This window comes from Carcharodon carcharias, chromosome 1 (genome assembly GCF_017639515.1).
Source record: "Carcharodon carcharias isolate sCarCar2 chromosome 1, sCarCar2.pri, whole genome shotgun sequence".
NCBI lineage: Eukaryota > Metazoa > Chordata > Chondrichthyes > Lamniformes > Lamnidae > Carcharodon > Carcharodon carcharias.
In genome coordinates, this window is record NC_054467.1 from 221,822,384 (window position 1) to 221,845,210 (window position 22,827).

General features: G+C 44.7%; 1 protein-coding gene across 2 annotated transcripts in view; it reads left to right on the top strand.

Moving 5' to 3' along the window:
- Positions 1-22,827, top strand: part of myo5b (myosin VB) — a 338,678-nt gene that overhangs the window by 135,661 nt on the left and 180,190 nt on the right. For both annotated transcript variants that reach the window (XM_041190990.1, XM_041190998.1), the window contains exon 5: positions 6,670-6,826. In XM_041190990.1, coding sequence (XP_041046924.1) covers positions 6,670-6,826 — 157 coding nt within the window. The remainder of the gene's footprint in view (positions 1-6,669; positions 6,827-22,827) is intronic.

Genomic DNA, 22,827 nt, shown 5'->3' on the forward strand with positions numbered 1-22,827 from the left:
TCCCTAAGGCAGATGTTAAGCTAACTAGCCTGTAGTTTCCTGCTTTCTGTCTGTCTCCTTTTCTATAATAGAGGAGTCATGTTCACTATTTTCCAACCTGATGGGACCTTTCCAGAATCTAGCGAATTTTGGAAAATTAAAACCAATGCACTCACTAATTCAGCAGTCACTTCTTTTAAGACCCTAGGATCAAATCCATCAGCTCTTGGGGACTTGTCAACTCTTAGTTCTAATAATTTTCTCAGCATCCTTTCCCTGGTGATTGAAATTGTTTTACGCTCTTCCCTCCCTTTCACCTCCTGATTCACAATAATTCCTGGGATGTTGTTTGTATCCTCTACAGTGAAGGTAGAAGCAAAATATCTGTTCAATTCATGTGCTATTTCCTTATTTTCCATTATTAATTCCCCATTGTTACTCCCTAGAGGACCAACACTCATTTTACTTTCTGCTTTCCTTTTTAAATACCTGTAGAAACTCTTACTTTTTTCTATTTCTAGCTAGCCTTCTCACATTCTCTAAGTTCTCCCTCCTTGTTAATCTTGTAGTCATTCTTTGCTGTTTTTTATACTCTCTCTAATCTTCTGGCCTGTCACTCATCTTTGCGGTATTATACACTTTTTCTTTATTTTTTAAAAGTCTTATTCTTTACTATCTTTAACTTCCTTAGTTAGCCGCAGATGGTGCTTCCTTCCCTTGGAATCTTTCTTTCTCACTGGAATGTATCTTTTCTGAGTATTCTGAAATATCTCCTTAAATGTCTGCCATAGCATCTCTACTGACCTGTTCCAGGATGCTGAATAAATTTAAGGAGGGGATAGACAGACAGATTTTTAATTAGTAATGGGTTGAAAGGTTATGGAGAGAGGGCAGGAAATTGGAGCTGAGGCCAAAATGAGATCAGCCATGATCGTATTGAATGGCGGGGCACGCTCGAGGGGTTGAATTGCCTACTCCTGCTCCTAGTTCTTATGCGCTTAACCTAATTTCCCAGTACACTTTAGCCAGTTCTGTCTTCATGCCCTCATAATTAGCCTTACTTTAGTTTAAAACACTAGTTTTAGATCCACTCCTCTCCCCTTCAAACTGAATGTGAAATTCAATCATATAATGATCACTGCTACCTAGGGGAGCCTTCACTGTGAAGTCATTAATCCTGTTTCATTGCACATTACCAGACTTAATATAACCTGCTCTCTGGTTGGTGGTAAAATGTCCTGCTGTAAGAAACTGTCCTGAAAACACTATGAACTTAACCTTCAGGCTGTCTTTACCAACCTGATTTGTCCAATCCGTATGTAAATTAAAATCACCCATGATTATCACCATAGCTTTATCACAAATCCCCATTATTTATTCCTGTACACCCTGCCCTACAGTGTGGTTACTGTTTGGGAGCCTATAAGCCACTTCCGCAAGTGACTTCTTACCTTTACTATTTCTCATCTCTACCTAGACTGATTCTACATCTTGATTGCCAGAACTAGGGATATCTCTCTCTAATGTACCAGTGTCATCCTTAATTAACGGAGCTACCCCTCCACCTTTTCCTAGCTTCTTGTCCTCCCTAAATGTCATGTACCCTTGAATATTCAGGCCCCATACTTTGTCATCATACAGCCATGTCTCTAATAGCTTTCTGATCATAACATATTTATTTCTATTTATGCTGTCGATTCATCTGTTTTGTTATAAATGCTCCATGGGTTGAGATACTGAACCTTTGGTTCTCTCTTTTTACTTTTTTTGGAACCTCTAGCCTTATCTGCTGGTGCACTCTTAGGTTTGTACACCCTGTCCCTTCCTGCCGCATTCTGATCATCATTACCCTTATTCCTATCTTGCTTTTTTGCCCTTTCTTCTCTATTTAATATATCATATCTTCCGAAACTTGATCCCTTGCCCCCACTATTTAGTTTAAAGCCCTCTCTACCGCCCTAGTTATACAACTCGCCAGAACATTTGTCACAGCGTGGTTCAGGTGAAGATCATCCTACCAGTCCAGCTCCTACTTTCCGCAGTACTGGTGCCAGTGCCACATGAATCAAAACCCATTTCTCCCACACCAATCTTTGAGCCATGCACTTAACACCAATCTGATTTACCCTAAACCAATTTGCTCGTGACTCAGGTAGTAATTCAGAGATTATTACCTTTTGAGGTTCTGATTTTTAATTTATCCCCTAGTTGCTCATACTCTAGCAGAACCCCTTTTCTAGTCCCTACCTACGTGGACCATGACCACTGGATCCACCCCCTGAAAGTTCCTCTCCAGCCCAGAGCAGATGTTCTGAACCCTGGCACAGGACAGGCAACACTGCTGTCCTTGGCTGCAGAGAACTGCATCTATGCCCCTGACGGTACTGTCCCCAACAACTACTACATTCGTATTAACTCCCCCTACCTGAATGACTTCCTGTACCATAGTGCCATGGTCAATTTGCTCATCCATCCTGCAGCCATTGCTGTTATCCATGCAGGCTGCAAGAGTCTTGAACCTGTTGGGCAATTGCAAAGGCTGAGGCTCCTCCAATTTTACCTTCTCGGTCCCTATACTTGCCTCACTCGTAGTCACACCCTCCTGTCCTTGACCACTGACCATATCAGAAGGCCCTATTGTAAGGGGTGTGAGTGCATCCTGGTACAAAATGTCCAGGTAACTTTCCCCCTCCCTGATGCATTGCAGTGTCTGCAGCTTGGCCTCCGGCTCAGTGGCTCAAGCCAAAACTCCTCAAGCTGCAGACACTGGAGAAGTGTTTACCCTGGATCACCTCGGTGTCCAGGAACTCCCACATTCTGCTGTTTCAAAACACCACCTGCCCTGCCATCTTTATTATGTGTTAATTAATTTATTCTTAATTAATTTATAATTGCTGAAAAAATACATTTTTTCGAAGCTTTTCATCTTGCACTCATCAGGGCAATTTGCAAGAATACAATATAAGGGAAAACAGCAAATTTATATTAGATGTGATTACATTGGATTTGATTTCGCAATTGGACAATATTTGCTAAGTAACCCTCAGTGTGATAAGAATTTTTCTGACAACAATTGTAAGATTGTCAGTCAGGCTCATGGTGTGGTACATTTGCGTGTTCTGGAAGCTACATATATTAATACACATGGCGCTGTTCTTCGCAGACGGAAGGAACATGTACACACATTACGCCTGTTTCAGCTAAACAAAATAAGTGACAACTATTCACTGATTCATTTCTCAGGGCAATGCCTTGGCCAATCAGAGTCAAGCTGCGTTGTTTACATTTCAAACAATGATTGACAGTTAACTGTCAGTCACCATCAACTGGTGCATTTTCCATAGCAGTGCCTCTACCAATCAGAGTCCACTTGCCAAACAATCAGTAGTCTCTTCTCATACAGCATACATTTGTATTCTTGCAAATTGTCCTGATGAGTGTAAGACAAAAAGCTTCAACAAAATGTCTCTTTTTTCAGCAATATTCAAATTTTATACTATCAAGCAGCTAATTTAGAATTAATAAACATTGCTATTCCCAATAGCTTTTACTATTGCTAGTAAACCTTACTACAACTAATAAAACCTTACAATTATTAATCAATTAGACAAGCTTTGCAGACGAACGAGCAAAACATTCACCAACCAATCACTTAACTGTATTCCTGTGGTGTCACGTTTTGATTTCCCTCAGAATGCGGCCACTCCATTCTGAAGCTACAGACTGGACTGGATTGGATGGCTCTTCCAAGTGGAGGTTTTGTCTCTGGGTCACTCTTTTGCTCTGTCTTCTAGGTGGTGGTTTACTGCCTCTGGGTCCTCTTTCCACCCTCCTTTCAAAAATTGCCTCCTTAAGTTTTCCAATGTGGATTTGTTTAAGAAAATCTGGTGATCTGTGTGTTGACTTGTGCTTCAAACTGACTGAATTAGTGCATCATTTATAGTGAAGGATGCTATATTCTGAGCCATTTGCAGATGCAGGAGAATGATTTTTTTGGAGCTCTACTCACATATTTCTTGTGTGTCAAGAATCACTCATGTAATTGACTGCTCAGTCCCAATGAACTGGTGTTCATGGATGCAATATCTTGTTCTCCAGGAGGAAAGCACTTGCCTTTATATAATAGTGATTTTGACAACTTCAGGCTGTTACAATGTGTGTCACAACCAATGATCTGCTGTTGTAATACAGGGAAATCCAGCAATGCAGATTGCACACAGTAATTCCAACAAACAGCAATGAGATAAGTGGCAAATTAAACTGTTCTTGTGATGTTAGTAAAGGGATAAACATTGGCCAGGACATCTGGGAGAACACCCCAGCTCTTTTTAAACCAGAAATGTGAATTCTTCTTCACTGTGTAGAAGAGCGCAATCCCACCCACAACAAACACATGTACAATATCTACCAGTTGCAGTGAGTAATGTTTATAGTCTCTGTGTGGATTCGGGAAAGTATTATTAGTTGTTCTGGGACCCAATCTTGAAGATCCATTCAACACAAACCACTCCCTCAGTGCAGTGTTTAATGCACCAGCCTCATAGAACATGAACCCTGACCAACGGAATCATCAGCTTTGAACTCCTCGTCACAACCCCAAATGCTAACACCAGAATTAAGGGCCAAGCAAGCTGCATTGCCCCCAGAGCAACTGGTCTGATATGGTATAATATATTCCTCCTACAGGCAGTTAGGTTGTACTTCTTGAAGAAATGGTGAAAGAACACATTTACATAGAACCTTTCACCATGTCCCAAAGCACTTTGCACCCAATGAATTATTTGATATGTTGTCACAGTTCTCCTGCTGGTAATTATGCCAACCAATTTGTGCACTACAGTGAGATAAATGACTGAATTAGTCAGTGTATTTTTTAGTGATGATAAATGTTAGGCATGAGGCTGGGCGAACAGAGAGATCTGCTCCACTCTTTTTGGATTATGTGACAATTTAGTAGAACGCACTTCCTATAGAAAAGTAGTTCTACTTTAGTTCAAAGGCCAGTGCCTGGACCACCAAGGTTGAATGATGTGGGAAAGACAGCTTCAAAAGTCCAGCGGTAGTGACTAGGTGATACTGATTATCAGCCCAATTATGTATTTTACAGGAATTCTTTTGTGTTGTTTTCTTGTGTATTTTCAAGACTGTTTGCCTACACTAGCAGCCCCAGAGGGACCTCACTCTGTGCTGGTAAACAGGGCATAACCATAAAAAATATGAACACTCTCTTTTTGGGAAGAAATGTCTAGCTGCCTTGCTGTTCCTGAGGGTCTCATCTGAATAATATCCCTGTATTGATTAACAGTTTATGAAAGAATGGAATGAGTATTTGGTTAATTTTTGGATTATGTGTTTTGGTTCAATTACAGCAAAAGATTGATTTGTTTTCTTACCAGGAATGTCATTGGGGTTGCTCCCCATCTACCACTGTAAATTTGGCTGAGGTTTAGTCGGCACATGCTTTCATACAAATGCATGAATTAGGAGCAGGAGGAGGCCATTTGGCCCCTCCAACCGCTTCCACCATTTGATAAGATCAGGGTTGATTTGACTGTGGCCTCAACTCACTTTCCTGTCTACCCCTATACCCTTAGACTCGCTTGTCAGCCAAGAATCTATCTAACTTAGCCTTAAAAATTTTCAATGACTCTGCCTCCACTGCTCTCTGGGAAGGAGAATTCCACAGACTAATGACCATCTGAGAAAAAATTTCTCCTTAGCTCTGTCTTAAATGTGAAATCCCTTATTTTTAAAGCGTGCCTCCTAGTTCTAGTCTCTCACAAGGGGAAACGCCCTCTCAGCATCCCCTGTCAAGTCCCCTCAAGAGTTTGTGTTTCAATAAGATCACCTCTCATTCTTATAAAATCCAAAGAATACAGGCCCAACCTGTCCAACCTTTTCTCATAAGATAACCCCTTCATCCCAGGAATTAGTTGAGCGAACTTTCTCTGCACTGCTTCGAATGTAGTTCACTTTTTGTGAAACACGTTCCAGGACACCCAGATCCATCTAAACCACAGAGTTCTGCAATCTCTCTCAATTGAAATAACATACTGCTTTTCTCGTGACAAGAGTGTTAACTACTGTTTCTGCTGGATTTCCTCTGTCTTCTAACCAAAATTACAGCTGGAGGTCAGGAGAAATCTGTGGAAATTTTGTGCCCTTATCTTTTTATTCCTGATGTTAGGCAAATGAGACGAAACTGACCCACGTGCCACTGCCCTTCATTTAGACTTGGTTCCAGGCTCTGCGTGGAGTTCAACACCTGTTAATGCTCAGAACATTGTGATAAATGTAGGACTGGGCATTATGCAATATAAGGAATTGACATTTAACAGGCAACAATAAGAGGTGGTTGTTCTAAATATACATCACAGGATGCATAAAAATTTGGGTTTCCACCAATGGAAATTATCTTATAAATATTTATAAATGACATTGACAATGCACCTGCAAATCAGCAGTAGGAAGGTAGAGGCATCAAGGAGATGATTGAATGCTTTGTGAATAATTCTGGTTTTTTAAATGCAGTGAGGGAAAAAGAGTATGTCTGGTGGCAGAACTGGAGCTTCAGGAGAATGAGAGGAAAGTTAAAAGGAATAATGACTCCAGTTGTGAAACAGGGATGGAGAAGATTGTGATGGAGAGGGACAAATCTAAGTTGTGTATGATTTCTTTTCTTCTTGCCAGAGATGAGAAGAACCAATCCATTATTGTAAGTGGGGAGTCTGGAGCTGGGAAGACAGTGTCTGCTAAGTATGCCATGCGTTATTTCGCTACTGTTGGTGGATCAGCCAATGAAGCAAATGTTGAAGAAAAAGTACTGGCCTCAAGTCCAATTATGGAGGTAAGTGAGCTATTTTCTCAACAGCAAAGGAAATGTAAACCCCTCTTAATCCAGTTGCTGTGAGGTATTTAATAGAAAGTAATTTCTTTCCTTTCCTCCCTCGCAGCCTTCTTGTACTATGGACCATCCATAGTCACAAAAGCAAATTGACAGCTTGCTCTTGGGCCTCTCCAAGTTGCAAAAAAATATAGAACTAAGAGGTATGAAAGGGTGGTTCCTGGGCTATTTGCCATTTTGGTTTGTTCCCCTTTCATTTTGATGAACTGTGTTGGTACCTGTCTAATATAGAAGTGTGAGAGTAGTCACCCATCACACAGGGGTTGTTACTCTAGCACATCGTATTCCCATTTGATGACAGCAATTCCTGTTTGAATTGGGTCAAGATACTATTTGAGGCACTGTTTCATAGATGTCCCTGTTCATGAGGAAGATCAGGTTACTCTAAGCAGATTGGAATAATAAACTGTGGTTGGTCGACACAGCAAATTCTATGCTTCACACTTCTCTTGCTTTTCTAATTGCTAGTTTAACAAATGACAGGAATTAGTTGTAAAGAGTGGAGATAATTATTACAAGATTAACATAAGTATGCATTTTTAGAGAACTTTTAATCTTTAAAATAAAAATTCCAAGGCACTTTGGAAGAGGCCATCTGGACAAAAAATGATTCCAAAACAATGAAGGATGACCACAAGTAAAAGAAGGGAGGTGGAGAGGCACAGTGCTGACAGTGGTTTGGAGGTATACACAAAAGGCCAGAGACACAGAAATGTGGAGCTCATGGGTGGGACTAGTGGTGAGTTTAGTGGTTGTGCAGGCATTGGAGGCTAGAGATAGGAAAGGACAAATCAAAAGGAATTTAAACATGGACAAGAATTTTAAATCGGAAGCTGTGGGTCTGGTATCTTATGCAGGTCAGGAAGAACTATGGGGATAGGTGAGTGGGAATTGGTCACAGCACACAGACAGCAGAGTTTGAGATAAGCTGAAATTTAGAGGTTGGAATATGGAATACAGGTGAGGAGAACATTGGATTTTGGCGAGTCTGGAAGTGACAAAACATGTTTGTTAATTTCAGTGGTGGATAGCAGGAACTGGTTGTAAAGAGTGGGAATGTTTGTAGTTAGGCTACACAGAGTTGATATTACAGATGTGGAAGTAAGTGCTGCTTGTGATGGGGAATATGTGGGATCAGAAACTTGGCTCATGGTTGAATTGGAGATTGTCTCAGGTTGAAGTTGAGAATTTGCAATGACCAGGGAGCAAATACAATCAGTGGAGAGGTTATGAAGTTTTTGTGAGAACGCAAGATCACTGCTGCAGTCTATTCAATGTTTAATTGGAGAATATTGCTGCTTATGCAAGACTGGATAACTCTCTTTAGGGCTAGGAGTGATGGTGTAGAGCTTGGTATCATTAGTGTATTTCTGAAAGCTGACAAGCTGGTATACAATTTTGCATTTTTGACATATTTATTGGTATTATATCCTTGGTTACCAAAAGTTCAGTGATCAGTAAACTGCTATCAAATTGATATCAATATTTTATGGGAATATGGATCTACATCATTGTTTTGCAGTATTTCTATTTTTTGCTTTTCTAATCTTGATTTCTTGATTAGCTTTTGCTGTATCTTCAATTGCTCATTCTCTGTACAAGAAACATAGAAACGTAGGAGCAGGATTAGGCCATTCAACCCACCGAACCTGCTCCGCCACTCACTACGATCATGGCTGGTCATCCACTTCAATGCCTTTTTCCTACACTATCCTCATATCCATTTGTATCATTGGGTATTTAGAAATCTGTCAATCTCTTCTTTAAAAATACTCAATGACTGAGCTTCCATGATCCTCTGGGGTAGAGAATTCCAAAGATTCACAACTCTGAGTAAAAGTATTTCTTCTCATCTTGGTCCTAAGTGTCTTCCCCCTTATTTTGAAATTATGTCCCCAAGTTCTAGACTCCCCAACCAGGGAAAATATCTTACCTGCATCTACCCCATCTATTCATTTAAGTATTTTGTAGGTTTCAATGAGATCACCTCTCATTCTTCGAAATTCTAGAGAATACAGGACCAGTTTGCCTTATTTCTCTTCATGAGACAGTTCCACCATCCCGGGAACAAGTCTGGTGAATCTTTGTTGTACTCTCTCTATGGCAATAATATCCTTCCTAAGTTAAGGGGACCAAAACTGCTCACAATACTTCAGGTGTAGTCTAACCAAAATTCTATCCAATTGAAACAAGACTTCGCTACTCCTATATTCAAATCTTTTTGCGATAAAGGCTAACATATCGTTTGCCTTCCTAATTGCTTGCTGCGCCTGCATGCTGGCATTCAGTGACTTATTGATGAGGACACCCAGGTCCCTTTGTACAACTACAAGTTCTAATCTCTTACCATTTAGGAAATGTTTTGCATATCTGTTCCTTCTACCAAAGTGGGTAACCTCACATTTTTCCATGTTATGTTCCACCTGCCATGTTCTTGCCCACTCATTAAGTCTGTCCAAAGCCCTATGAAGCCACTTTGGATCTCCCTCACAACAAACATTCTCACCTCGCCTTGTGTCACCTACGAATTTGGAAATATTACATTGGGTCTCCACGTCCAAATCATTGATATATATTGTGAACAGCTGGGGCCCAAGTACTGATCCTTGCGGTACCTCACAAGTCGCAGCCTGCCAATGCGGGATTTTTTTTGTTTTCTTCATTTATGGGATGTGGGTTTTTCTGGCAGGGCCAGCATTTATTGCCCATCCCTAGTTGCCCTTGAGAAAGTGGTGGTGTGCTGTCTTCTTGAACCGCTGTAGTCCATGTGATGTAGGTATACCCACAGTTCTGTTAGGGAGGGAGTTCCAGGATTTTGACCCAGTGACAGTGAAGAAACAGCAATATATTTCCATGTCAGGATGGGGAACTTCCAGTTGGTGGTGTTCTCATCTATCTGTTGCCCTTGTCCTTCTAGGTGGTAGTGGCTGTGGGTTTTGAAGGTGCTGTCTAAGGAGCCTTGGTGAATTCCTGCAGTGCATCTTGTAGATGGTACACACTGCTGCTACTGTGCGTCGGTGGTGGAGAGGGTGAATGTTTGTGGACATGGTGAAAACGGTTGACTGACTTTCCTTTTTGGGTTTTTGTGACTTGAAGGAATGTAGCTGTAAACAATGTAATAATTCTTTAAAGACTGCCCATTGCCTCTGTGCTGTAATACCTTTTAATGTATTTTCCCAATCCACCTCAGCCAATTTGCCCCTCATATACCATCATAATTTAAAATTTAACATCCTGGCTTCAGATTGAACTACCTCATTTTCAAATGTAAATGGGAATGGCCCGTTTATTCCTACTTTCTGTTTTCTGCCTGTTAACCAATCCTTAATCCATGCCAGTATATTACCTCCTATCCCATGTGCTTTAATTTTGATAACCAACTTCCTGTGGGGGAATTTATCGAAAGCCATCTGAAAATCCAAGCACACTACATCCACTGATTCCCCTTTATTAATTCTGTTGGTAACATCCTCAAAAAACTCATCCAAGTTCTTCAAACATGACTTTCCATTCATAAATCCATGTTGCTATGCCCAATCAGATCATTATTATCCAAGGACAGAATTTTCTGCTTGACATCTGGGGAGGTGGGCCCCGCACGTCAGTGCGAAAAATGACACACGGTGATGTCGGGCGAGCGTCCCAACTGCGTGCCATCGCGATATTTTGCTGGGTGGGCGCGCGATGAAGTTTGATGTGCGCCCGCCACTAATTAACGGGCTAGTTAAGACCCTTAAATTGTCAATTGACGCCAATTTTCAGGCGCCCGTGCGATCTTCAGGTCGGCGTATGGTGCAACGGGCAGGCAGGTAAGAGGGCTCAGTGGTGTTGTCAACGTGTTATGTGAAGTATTTATTGCAGAGAGTGTTTTAAACTTGCCTGTGTGATCTGTAGCAGTGCAGAATGAATTCCAGCAGCTTTCAGTGTATTTTGAACCTTTAGCTCAGCACTCTTCAGTCAGGAATCTTTATCAGGCCTGCAGCTTTCCGGAGGACTCCCTTTAGCCTGGGTATGGGTTCTGACATCTCCACTGGAGACAGCTCCTCTGAGTAGGAAGGGAAGGATAGAATAAGGAGGAGGCCAGGACTGGACAATTAGCCTCCAGGGGAGCCACCTTTGGGAGTACAGGTGCAGGCACAAGTGGCGCAGGGCCAAGAGGTGGTCCAAGGTGGAAGGGGCCGCAGAAGATGCCACTATCCTGCTGCCAGGGTATACAGGTAGCAAAGCAGCTACCTCAATATGATTCAAGTGCAGTGCTGAAGGAGGCTCCAATGTCAATGGATACAGTCAACTACACCTGTCAGATGATTGGCCCTGAGATCTCTCCTAACTGTGTGGGCGGACACCCCATGCCAGAGGCTCTGAAGGTCACAGTTGCTCTCAACTTCTATGCTTCTGGCTCCTTCCAGGGCTTGGTGGGTGATCTTTGCAGTGTTTCCCAATCAACTGTGCACACTTGTGTCAAGCAGGTTACAGACGCTCAGTTCAGTCGTGCATTGGCCTTATCCACTTCCGCTGGGACCAGGCAAGCCAGACACAGTGAGCCAGAGGCTTCGTGGCCATTGCTGGCTTCCCCCATGTTCAGGGTGCAATAGACTGCACACATGTGGCCATCCAGGCGCCAGTAAGAGAGCCATGTGCTTTTGTCAACAGGAAGGGATTCCACTCCATTAACATGCAGATAGTGTGTGATCACAGGATGCTGATTCTACAAGTCTGTGCCAGGTACCCAAGCAGCTCCCAAGACGCCAACATCCTCAGATACAAGTAGGTGCCGGGGCTCTTCAGTACTCTGGCTCCGTTTGATGGATGGCTGCTGGGTGGAAAGGGCTATCCCCTTGGAAGGTGGCTCATGACGCCTCTCCGCCATCCAATATCAGAAGCTGAGCAGCGGTACAATAGGCGCCACGCCTCCACAAGGGCTGTGGTGGAGAGAGCCATCGGTCTTCTCAAGATGCACTTCTGATACCTGGACCACTCGGGGCGCAATCCAGTACCCCCCAGATCGTGTGTCGGTGATACTGGTTGCATGCTGCACTCTCCACGATCTTGCGCTGGAAAGGGGGGGCGCAGTGGACGATAAAGACGTTGACGCAGTGGATGCGGCTGCACATGACGAGTCCAGCACTGATTCTGAGGATGAGGAAACACAGGGGAATGCTGAGGGGCTAAACACTGCCCCGGGACTACACCAAGGAGGCAGGGATGCCCAGGAGACTTTGATCCAATGATCCTTCAGCTAGCTTCAGACAAATGGATCAGGAGGACCAGCCTTGCATGGAGCTTCCATACTTGGCACTTAAGTGCTACATCTGCCAACTTCATCAGCTGCAACTAAGGGCTTTGGACATAAACTTCAATGTCCACTCAAACACTCATGACATGTAGGTAAAACATACAAATGCAGAACAAAGGAGCCACCCTCAGCCATGGTAACACATCTGGTTTTAATTTTCACCATCATAAGGTCACACAAAGTCAACCAAAACATTTATCAAGCATATAAAAATAATTCCCTAATCTAGGGCTAACACAAAAGCACCACGATAAACCTGTGGTGTGCCTAAGGTGCCTTATGTTTATGTTTCTGGGTGCTACGTCTTGGTGCCACCCTATCATTCGGGGTGGCATCTGAGACAGCCTGCTGACTCTGTTGTCCTGTTGGCCTCGATGACCTTGGCAGCCGTCCTCTGGCCCGAGGAGCCTGTGCTGGCCCCGCCTGGGAGGGATCTGCCAGGTCCACAGATGGCATTTCGCCAGTTGTTGCAGCCTCACCCGATGAAGCGGTCACTGGGAAAGGGGCGGAGCAGCTGGTGCCCTCATCCAGAGCGCCCTGAGAGGAGCCCACAGAGATGACAGGCAGTTGCTCCACCAAAGTGAGGTCACCCTGGACCTCCCTGCTGACTGTCGATGGATGAGCAACAAGCTGGGAAGCTTGAAGCCCACACCATCTCCCACATTGGCAATGACCAGCTGTGGCCACTGGCTTGCAGGTCCGAGCGCAACCCCAGGAGAACCTGCTTGTTCTTCTGGAATCCCCTCTCCATGAGAGTCGCCACTGTGTCCATGGAGGAAGCATGACGCTCTGCCATGAGGCTCATTGCATCACTGATGCTCCGCATGGACTCCTCCACCACAGACACCAAGTGAAGCATCAGTTTCATGCAACACTCTCAGATGCTCCTGCACACCCGGCCGCATTTCCTGCAGCTGCTGCGTCGCGGACGACTCCAGAGGCACATCATCACACACCGACTCAGCATGTGCCTGGTCCCCTGCAGTCCTCCGACTGCTGGCGCTATCGGAACTCTGTCTCTGCCAGCTCTTCCAGCGATTGTGAGGTGCCTTCTCCATTGTGCCCTGGGACACTAGCTGATATTGTTAAGCCCACTGATGTGCTAGTATCTGCGCTGGCGCCTGCTTCGCAGAAATGGTGTGATGCAGGTGACAGTTGAGGGCCCTCAGGTGTGAGAAGGGGCATCTGGAATTGCTCCTGGTGAACAGGCTCTGATGCTGCAATTAACAACAAGGACAGTGGATCAGTTAGTGTGCACACAGTGACACACTTCATCTCTGTCCCCCTGCCCTCAACCTTCCAGAATCTATGGAGGTGAATATTGGTGGGGTGGCAAATAGTCAGGAGGAGATCCTAACATTGCAGGCGGATACAGACGAGCTGGTCACATGGCCTAAGGAATGCCAAATGAAATGGTATTTGGATAAGTGTGAGGTGATGCACTTGGGCAGGAGAAACGAGGTGCAGGAAAACACAGGGAATGGTAGGACCATGGAAAATAAGGAGGATCAGAGGGACCTTGCTGGGCATGTTGATAGGCCCGTTAAGGTAGCGGGACAGCTACATAAGGTGTTTACGAAGGTAAATGCCACACTTGCCTTTATTAGCCGAGGAATAGAATATAGGAACAGGGAGGTCATGTTGCAAGTGCAGAAATCACTGTCTAGGCCACAGCTATAGTTCTGCGTGCAGTTCTGAAATGCACTTCATGGGAGGGATGTGACTGGAGTGAGGAGAATGCAGAGGTCATTGACCAGGATGCTGGCTGGGCTGGAGAGTTTGACTTATGAGGAGGTAAAGCATAGACTGGGGTTATTTCCCCTGGAACAGAGGAGGTTGAGGGGTGACATTCTTGAGCTTTATAACATTGAGGGGCATAGATAGGGACGACAGAAAGGAATTTTTCCCCTTGGTGGAGGGATGAGTAACCTGGTGGCATTGATTTAAGGTAAGGGACATGAGGTTGGCAGGTGAGACGATGAGGAACTTTTGCACACAGTAATGTGGGATGCACTGCCTGAAAGGGTGGTGGATGCAGAAACCCTCCTGACAAGTAATAAGTATTTCGATGTGCAGTTGCAATGCCATGGCATACAAGGCCATGGGGGTAGTGGTTGGAAATGGGATAAGGCGACTTTGGAAGGTGCTTGACACGCGCATCTTCGAAGGGCCGAGGGACCTTTGTCTATGACCCACACGTCTGACTCTATCAGTCTGTGAATGAGCAATGTTACAACAATAACGATTCAAACAATCATTAGTGCTATGGATGGTGGGAAGACAGAGCAGATGTCACTGTTGACCTCAAATACCAGGCCGTTCCACCGACACCTGTGGACCTGTGCGCATGGTGCCTTTCAAGCTCCAGGGCCTTCTGCTCAAAGCAGCTTAAAATCATGAGCTGGGCCTGGCCACCTCCAGTCCGTGAACGCTCACATGCATCGTGCATTGTGAGCATTCTTCTCCTGAAAAACAGAGAAGACTAATCGCACATGGACTCTGCACGCGCACGCCGCACCCCAACCACAGTGGCCCATATCAGGCCTCCAGTGCCTCCTATCCCCGCTACTGCTGAGCAGTCACACAAAGATAATACACCTACTCTCAACCCCACTCCACCCCCCGCCCCACGGCCACCTTAGACACATTCTGCGTCCATCATTTTAGGAAACGCACGGTTTTAGCTCCCATATCAAGGAGGCGCAACTACGTGCAGCGTCAAAGGAAGCAGATGGCTCTTGGCCACCAGACCTTGAGGCTCCCCTTCCACAATGTCATCACCGTGAATAGGACAGGCGTTGGAGTTCTGAATATGCGCCTAGCTGCATTTCCTGCAGGTTGTTCCCAGACTAGTCATGTACGACTTAGAGCAACAGGTGATGTGGGGGAGAGCTCATCACCTCATGAACCACTCAGGCTGATGTAAGCATAGGCACTATCTGCTTGCCCGCCCAGCGTATGAGAAATGCCCAACATGATTCAATGCAGTCACGACAGTAAGACTTTGTTGGGGGGTGCCCTCAAAGGCTAAGGCTACCTGCTGGGTTAAATGCCCAATGCCAACATGGTACTCACCCTTCCAGAGTGCAACAAATCATCAAAGCGCTTACGGCACTGGATCCAGGTGCGCCGCACCACGCCGGGTGAGCTCACCACCTCCGCCACCTCCCCCCATCCTGTGGGATCAACACCTCCTGCCGTGCTGCCACCTCCCCAAGGAGGGCAACAAGGCAGTCATCAGAAAAGTCAGGGACACATTGGCCTCCCGCTGGCCTACCCTGCTCCTGTGGCAGACCCTGCAGCCTGCCCTGCTCCTCTGCCCTTCCCTCTAGCATGCCCTGCTCAGCAGACCCCCTGCAGTGTGACCTGCAAGTGGCCATTGTGAGCAGCCTACAGGAGGCTGCCAGGCCTTCCTTTAACCAGACTGCTGGGTCGCCATTGGACCCGGTGGTCTGTGCACGCGTGCCGCAGCCTGCACACTCCTATTATTCACGGGAGTTGGAAATGCGCTGGGTGGGCCTTAATTGGCCCGCCCACACAAAATGGCACGGACCCAATCACGGGCGCCAATTGGGTCCGCGGCCGCTCCTGTTCTGCCCGCCAAACGAAAAATTTTGGCCTAAGTGTCCATTTATCACATCCTTTGAAATAGATTCTAGCAAATTCCCTACTACTGATGTAAGGCTAACAGGCCTGTAGTTCCCTGTTTTCTCTCTCCCTCCCTTCTTAAATAGTGGGGTGACATTTGCTCTATTCCAATCTGCTGGAACCGCTCCAGAATCTAGAATTTTTGAAGATGATCACCAAAGTATCCATGCTCTCCATAGCTACCACTTTCAACATGCTGGGATGTAAAATATCAGGCCCCAGGAACTAATCAACCATCAATCCCATTAATTTCTCCAATAAAACCTTCTTAGTAATACTAATTTTCTTCAATTCCTCATTCTCCCTAGTCTCTTGGAACTCAAATTCTGGGAGATTTCTTGTATCTCCCTCAGTGAAGACAGACACAAACTAATCATTTAGCTTCTCTGCCATTTCTCATATTCCCTATTATAAATTCTCCTGACTCTGCCTGTAATAGACCCATATTTGTCTTAACCAAGCAGTTTCTTTCTAAACACCGCAAGAAGCTTTTACAGTCCGTTTTTATGATTTTTGCTAGTTTACATTGATATTCTATTCCTTTTTTTTAAATTGGGTTCTTGGTCCCCCTTTGCTGTATTCTAAAACCTTCCCAATCCTTAGGTTTACTACTATTTCTGGAACTTCATGAGCCTTTTCTTTTAATCTTATACACCCTTAATTTCCTTTGTTAGCCAAGGCTGACTGACTTTTCTTTTTTGGCTTTTGTGCCTTGAAGAAATGTATAGTAGCTGTAAACTATGTAATAATTCTTTAAAGACTGCCCATTGCCTCTGTGCTGTACCAATTTTTAATGTATTTTCCCAATCCACCTCAGCCAATTTGCCCCTCATACCTTCGTAATTTCCATTGTTCAAATTTAATACCCTGGCTTCAGATTGAACTACCTCATTTTCAAACATAATACAAAATTCTATCATATTGTGGACACTTATCGCTAAAGGTTCTTTTACAAGAAGATTATTAATTAGCCCTTTCTCGTAACATAATACTAGATCTAAAATAGCCTGTTCTCTGGTTCCTCAACATACTGCTCTAAAAGACCATCCTTAATACACTCCAGAAACTCGTCCTCCACAGCATTAGTGCTCATTAGATTTACCCAGTCTATATGCAGATTGAAGTCACCCATGATTACTGTGTTACCATGCTACATGCTTCTGAATCTCCTGATTAATACTATGGCTGTTTAGTGGCCTATAAACAACTCCTACCAATGTTCACTGCCCCTTGCTGTTTCTTAGCTCCACCCAAACCAATTCCACATTTTGTTATTTTGATCTGAGATCCTCCCTGACTAACATGCTGATCCCATCCCTTATTATCAGTGCAAAACCACCTCCTTTTCCTTTTTGCCTGTCCTCCCTAAATGTTGAATATTCAGTTCCCAGTCTTGGTCACCCTGTAGCCATGTTTCCATAATGGCAATTATACCATACCCATTTACCTCTATTTGTGCTTCTAAGTCATTTATTTTGTTGTGAATGCTGTGTGCATTCAGGTGGCGTGCTCTTAACTTTGTCTTTTTTACACTATAACGCATTCTAAGCTTAGTTGATGACCCTCTTTGTTTTACCTGCTTTCTAATTTCACTTGCTACTTTTCTACTTCCTGTTACCAATTTTACTTCCTTCTAATTTGAGCTACCCTTAAGGTTCCCATCCCCCTGACAAGCTAGTTTAAACCCTCCCCAACAACACTAGCAAACCTCCCTGTGAGGATATTAGTCCCAGTCCTGTTAAGGTGTAACCCGTCCATCTTGTACAGGTCCTACATGCCTCAGAACCAGTCCCAGCGCCTCAGAAATCTGATGCTCTCCCTGTTCTCCAGTTGTGTGTTCAATTGAGCAATCCTCCTATTCCTCTGATCACTAGCATGTGGCATTGGGAATAATCTTGAGATTACTGCTCTTGAGGTCCTGCTTTTTAATTTTCTTCCTAACTCCTCAAAATCTGCTTTCAGGGCCTCACCCCTTTTCCTATCCATGTTATTGGTGCCAATGTGGACCATGACCTCTGACTGTTCACTCTCCCCCATAAGGATATCTTGCAGCTACTCCATGAAATCCTTGACCCTGACACCAGGGAGGCAACACACCATCTTGAAGTCATGTTTCTGCTTGGCTGATCCCCTGCTATCGAATCCCCTATCACTATTGCTCTTCCATTCTTCTTCCTCTCTTCCTGTGCAGCTGAGCCATCTGTGGTGCCACGGGCTTGGCTGTGGCTGCACTTCTCTGAGGAACCATTGCCTTCACCGCTATCCAAAATGGAAAACTGATTAGCAAGCAAAATAGACTCGGACTCCTGCACTACCTGCCTGATTCTCTTAGACCTCCTGGCGGTCACCTATTCCCTCTCTGCATGTATGCTTCTAACCTGCGGTGCGACCACCTCCCTAAACATGCTATCCACATAGTTCTCTGTCTCACAGATGCACAACAATGATTCTAGCTGCGGCTCGAGTTCCGAAACTCTGAGTTCAAGCTTCTGCAGCCAGTGACACTTCCTGCAGATGTGTTTGTCTAGGACACATGGTGCATCCATGACTTCCCACATACTGCAGGATATACATTCCACTGGGCCAAGCTGACCTGGCACACTGTAATTTTAAAAAATATTTATTACAATCAGAATATGTAGAATAACTTTCTAGTTACTCATCAATCAGCTTTGTCCCCTGTATCAAAGTAAGAGCCAATTATTGGAGGCTGAAGAAGGTAGAAAAAGAAAGAAACACCCCCCTCCCCCCCCCACTGAGCTTTCTCACTCACCAAACTCCCACTTTACACTCTGTGCACCCAAAGCAGCACTTAGAGCAACTCAGGTAAAACCAAGTCAACTGTGATCTATCGTGTTCTGTAACTTGGTGCTCACCGTGAGGGGAAGGTGGGTCAACATCATTGCCAATTGCCTTAAATCTGTGCCCTCTGGTTCTCCATCCATCTACGAAAGGGAAAAGTTTCTTTCTCTCTCTCTCTACTCTATCCAAACCCCTCATGATTTTGAACTCTTCTATCAAATTTCCTTTTAATCTTCTCTTCTCCAAGGAGAATAGTCCCAACTTCTCCAGTCTGTCCATGTAACTGTAGTTTCTCATCCCTAGCACCATTCTTGTGAATCTTTTCTGCACCCTCTCTAATGCTTTCACATCCTGCCTTATGTTTGGTGCCCAAAACTGAACGTAACACTCCAGTTGAGGCCAAATCAATGTTTTATTTAGGTCTATCATAACTTCCTTGCTTTTGTACACTATGCCTCGATTTATTAAACATAAGATTCCATATGCTTTATTAACAGAGCTCGCAATCTTCCCCGCCATCTTCAATTATTTGTGCATGTATACCCCAGGTGCCTCTTCTCCTGAATTCTCAATCAGGGTGCCGATAGCTCTGAAGCCTCAGCAGCCCCAGCAGGAGCAGTGGGCATTGCTGAGGCAGGTCTGGGCCCGTGAAGGTACAACAATATGGAGGCATCCTCTGATGTGTAAAATTAAATAAATTAATCAAAGCAGGGAAGCCGGTAAGTTACTTGAATTTAAAGGGAAACCCCTCTGAATGGCTCACTGGGGCCACAGCGGTTGCCTTTCCTGCCCCTGGCCCGTCTTTGGGAGATGGAGTCCATGGGTGGAATTGTCCAATCCTATTGTTGGTGCGTGTGTCATGGCGGGCATGAACAGACAATATGGCGAGAAGGCCAAAAATCAGTTTTAAACCGTCGTGAAACCATTTTGTGATTGTCCGCTCCACACATCAATGGTGGACTATGATTCCCCCTGCTGCATGTCAGGAACCTAATTTCAGTACATTAGTACCTCAGTATAAAACCTGCTCACTGGAATCATCCCCCCATGCTGAATCATCTGGGTAAATTGACATGATTGTATGCCGATGAGTTTCACAACTGTACATAAGCGACGTGCACCTGGCGACCTGCACTTGGCTCGTGACTTCAAGGTTTGTTTGCCTACCTTGCTTTGGGCAGCACTTGCGGTCATCAGAGTTAAGCTTCACAGGCAGCACCACATCAATTTTAGTGGGGCTCATGGGCTGGTCTCTACCTACCAGACCAGCTGTAAGGCTTTTTAATGGCTGCAGGGCTAGAGCTTGTTTGGGGAAGAGGGAAAGGGGCCTCAGGCAAGGGAAGAAGCTGCAGGGCGAGAGCTGTGTGTGTGAGAGAGTGAGTGGTGATGTCCCTTGAGCTGCCAGTGAGTGAGATGCTAGTGAATGTGTGATGGGCTTGTGAGTGCGAGTGTTCACAGTGATGAGATGGTTGCTTTATGCTGATGGCACAGATGAGATCATTCATTTTCCTTCTGTACTGTGTAAAAGAAATATAATTTCTTTCCTAATGTTTCTGTGGGATACTTTAAAACATGTTTGTGGATCTGTGTTTTGTGTGTGCGTGACTAATTTACTTAAACTGTAGACAGTCAGACTGCAAGGTTTAAATCATCAAAGGTGTAAAGTGTAAAAGACAGGCATTTAGAAATTGAGATGGGTGAGTTCAGGTGAAGTCCCAGTAGATGCAATGTGAATGGAATTTGCATTTGTAGATAAGTTGAGAGGTGGATTGATTTTCAAAGGGACATGATGAGATGTTTTACAACTGGCAAAATAGATAAGGCAAAGTTATTAAGTTTATTTTTGCTGAAAGTGCTGGCCATAATGATAACACGAAATATTTTAATATTCTGGGAAAAGTAACTTGCAAAGAAAGGGTGAAACAATGGCATTTACAGATCGAAAGGGAGACAATATATTTAAAGTGAGAGAGAAAGCTGTATCAGGAGTCGCTATGTGAGATCATGAAGGCGGATTGTGTGAAATGGACCTGTGAAAAAACAGTCTCTAGCCGCTCCAGAGAAGTGTTTGCTTGTTCCAGGGAGCAAGGTGTTTTTTTAATAGCCTTGGAATTCTATTGTCGAGAGAGAAGCTGTGAAAGACCTCCCTTATAGCAATGGTGGGTGCTTGTGGTAATATTGCTGGATGTTTTATGGATTAACAATCTATTTGGACAATTGTTGTAGGGGTGTGTAATTGGGAGTCTGGTTAAGCAGGAATCTTTTGGGAACTGTTATAAGACTAAGTTTAACTGTGTGACTGCAATCTTATGTGTTTTAAGTTTTCTTTTCATTTGTTAATAAATGTTTTAATTTAATATTTAAAATCTCCAAAGGTGGTAATGGACTCTTCTGACTTCAGTGCACAAACCTTCTTGTAATAAATACAAATTGCAAAATCATTGTGATGGCTTGGCCAAATTTCCCTTTGGGATTTGATTGCCTGGCAAACACTACCTGCCATATCATAACACCTGGATGGTCACCGGCTAGCTGACCACCATTGCCACTGCCTCTCAAGCCCGAGTGGTGAGATTGCTAGACATCCTGCAGCCAGTGTGGGTGTGGAGAACATCACGGCAGGCCTTCAAAAGGCATTCCAGTGATGGGCCACTGAATTCTTCTTGGCTTTCAGGGCCATGTGTTCACTGGAGCAGTCCTGGATTGCAAGCACTGAGAACTCTGTGCATGGCTGCATCCAGAGTGAGGACACGGTGAGGTAATGGCATGGCAGGTGATTCAGAGGCCGCCCACCAGTGAGTTGGAGTGTTTCCTGTGGCTGCATAGTTAATGAAGCGTGAAGTGGATGATACGACGTGAAAACCTGCCATTGCAGCTGGTGGGTAAAACGTTGTTAAAGGAAGATGGTTGTGGTTGTTGGAGGTCACTCATCTCAGCTCCATGGCATCACTACAGGAGTTCTTCAGGGTAGTGTCCTCGGCCCAACCATCTTCAGCTGCTTCATCATTGACCTTCCTTCCACCCTAAGGTCAGAAGTGGGGATGATCACTGATGATTGCACAATGTTCAGCACCATTCGCAACTCTGCAGATACTGAAGCAGTCCATGTCCAAATGCTGCAAGACCTGGGCAATATCCAGGCTTGGGCTGACAAGTGGCAAGTAACACAAGTGCCACACGTGCCAGGCAATTACCATCTCCAACAAGAGAGAATCTAGCCATCGGTCCTTGATGTTCAATGGCATTACCATCATTTAATCCCCCACTAGCAACATCCTGGGGGTTACCATTGACCAGAAATTGAACCGGACTAGCCATATAAATACTGTGGCTACAAGAACAGGTCAGAGGCTAGGAATCGTGTGATGAGTAACTCGCCTCCTGATTCCCCAAAGCTTGTCCACCCTCTACAAGGCACAAGTCAGCAGTGTGATGGAATACTCCCTATTTGCCTGGAGAGTGCAGCTCCCACAGCACTCAAATAGCTTGGCACTGTCCAGGACAAAGCTGCCCACTTGATTGGAACCACATCCATAAACATTCATTCCTTCCATCACCGACGCACAATAGCAGCAGTGTGTACTATCTACAAGATGCACTGCAGGATTTCATCGAGGCTCCTTAGACAGCACCTTCCAAACCCATGACCGTTACCATCTAGAAGGACAGGGCAGCAGGTAGATGGGAACACCACCACCTGGAAGCTTTGCTCTAAATCACTCACCATCCTGACTTGGAAATAAAGCACTGTCCCTTCTCTGCTGCTGGGTCAAAATCCTGGAACTCCCTTCCGAACAGCACTGTGAGTGTAACTAAACCACATGGACTACAGTGGTTCAAGAAGGCAGCTCTCCCCCACCTTCTCAGGGGCAACTAGGGATGGGCAATAAACGCTGACCTAGCCAGGAAAGCCTACATTCTATGAATGAATATAAAGAAAAACGCCTGCTACCGCACTTGGTGCAAAATTGGGATGATTCCGCCCATATGGCTATGAACAGCCCCCAGATTACTACAGGGGGACTGTTTCCAGTAAGATGACAGCTTTCCCATCCTGTGTGGAGCTGCTCTGCTACTGGCAAAATGGCCCCTAATTGTTGCCTTAATTATGTAAGTTGCCTGCCTGCCTCTATAATGTGGGCAGCCAATCGGAATTGTGTCCACCCATGAGAAACTTTCCTTGCAGCAGGAGTATAGG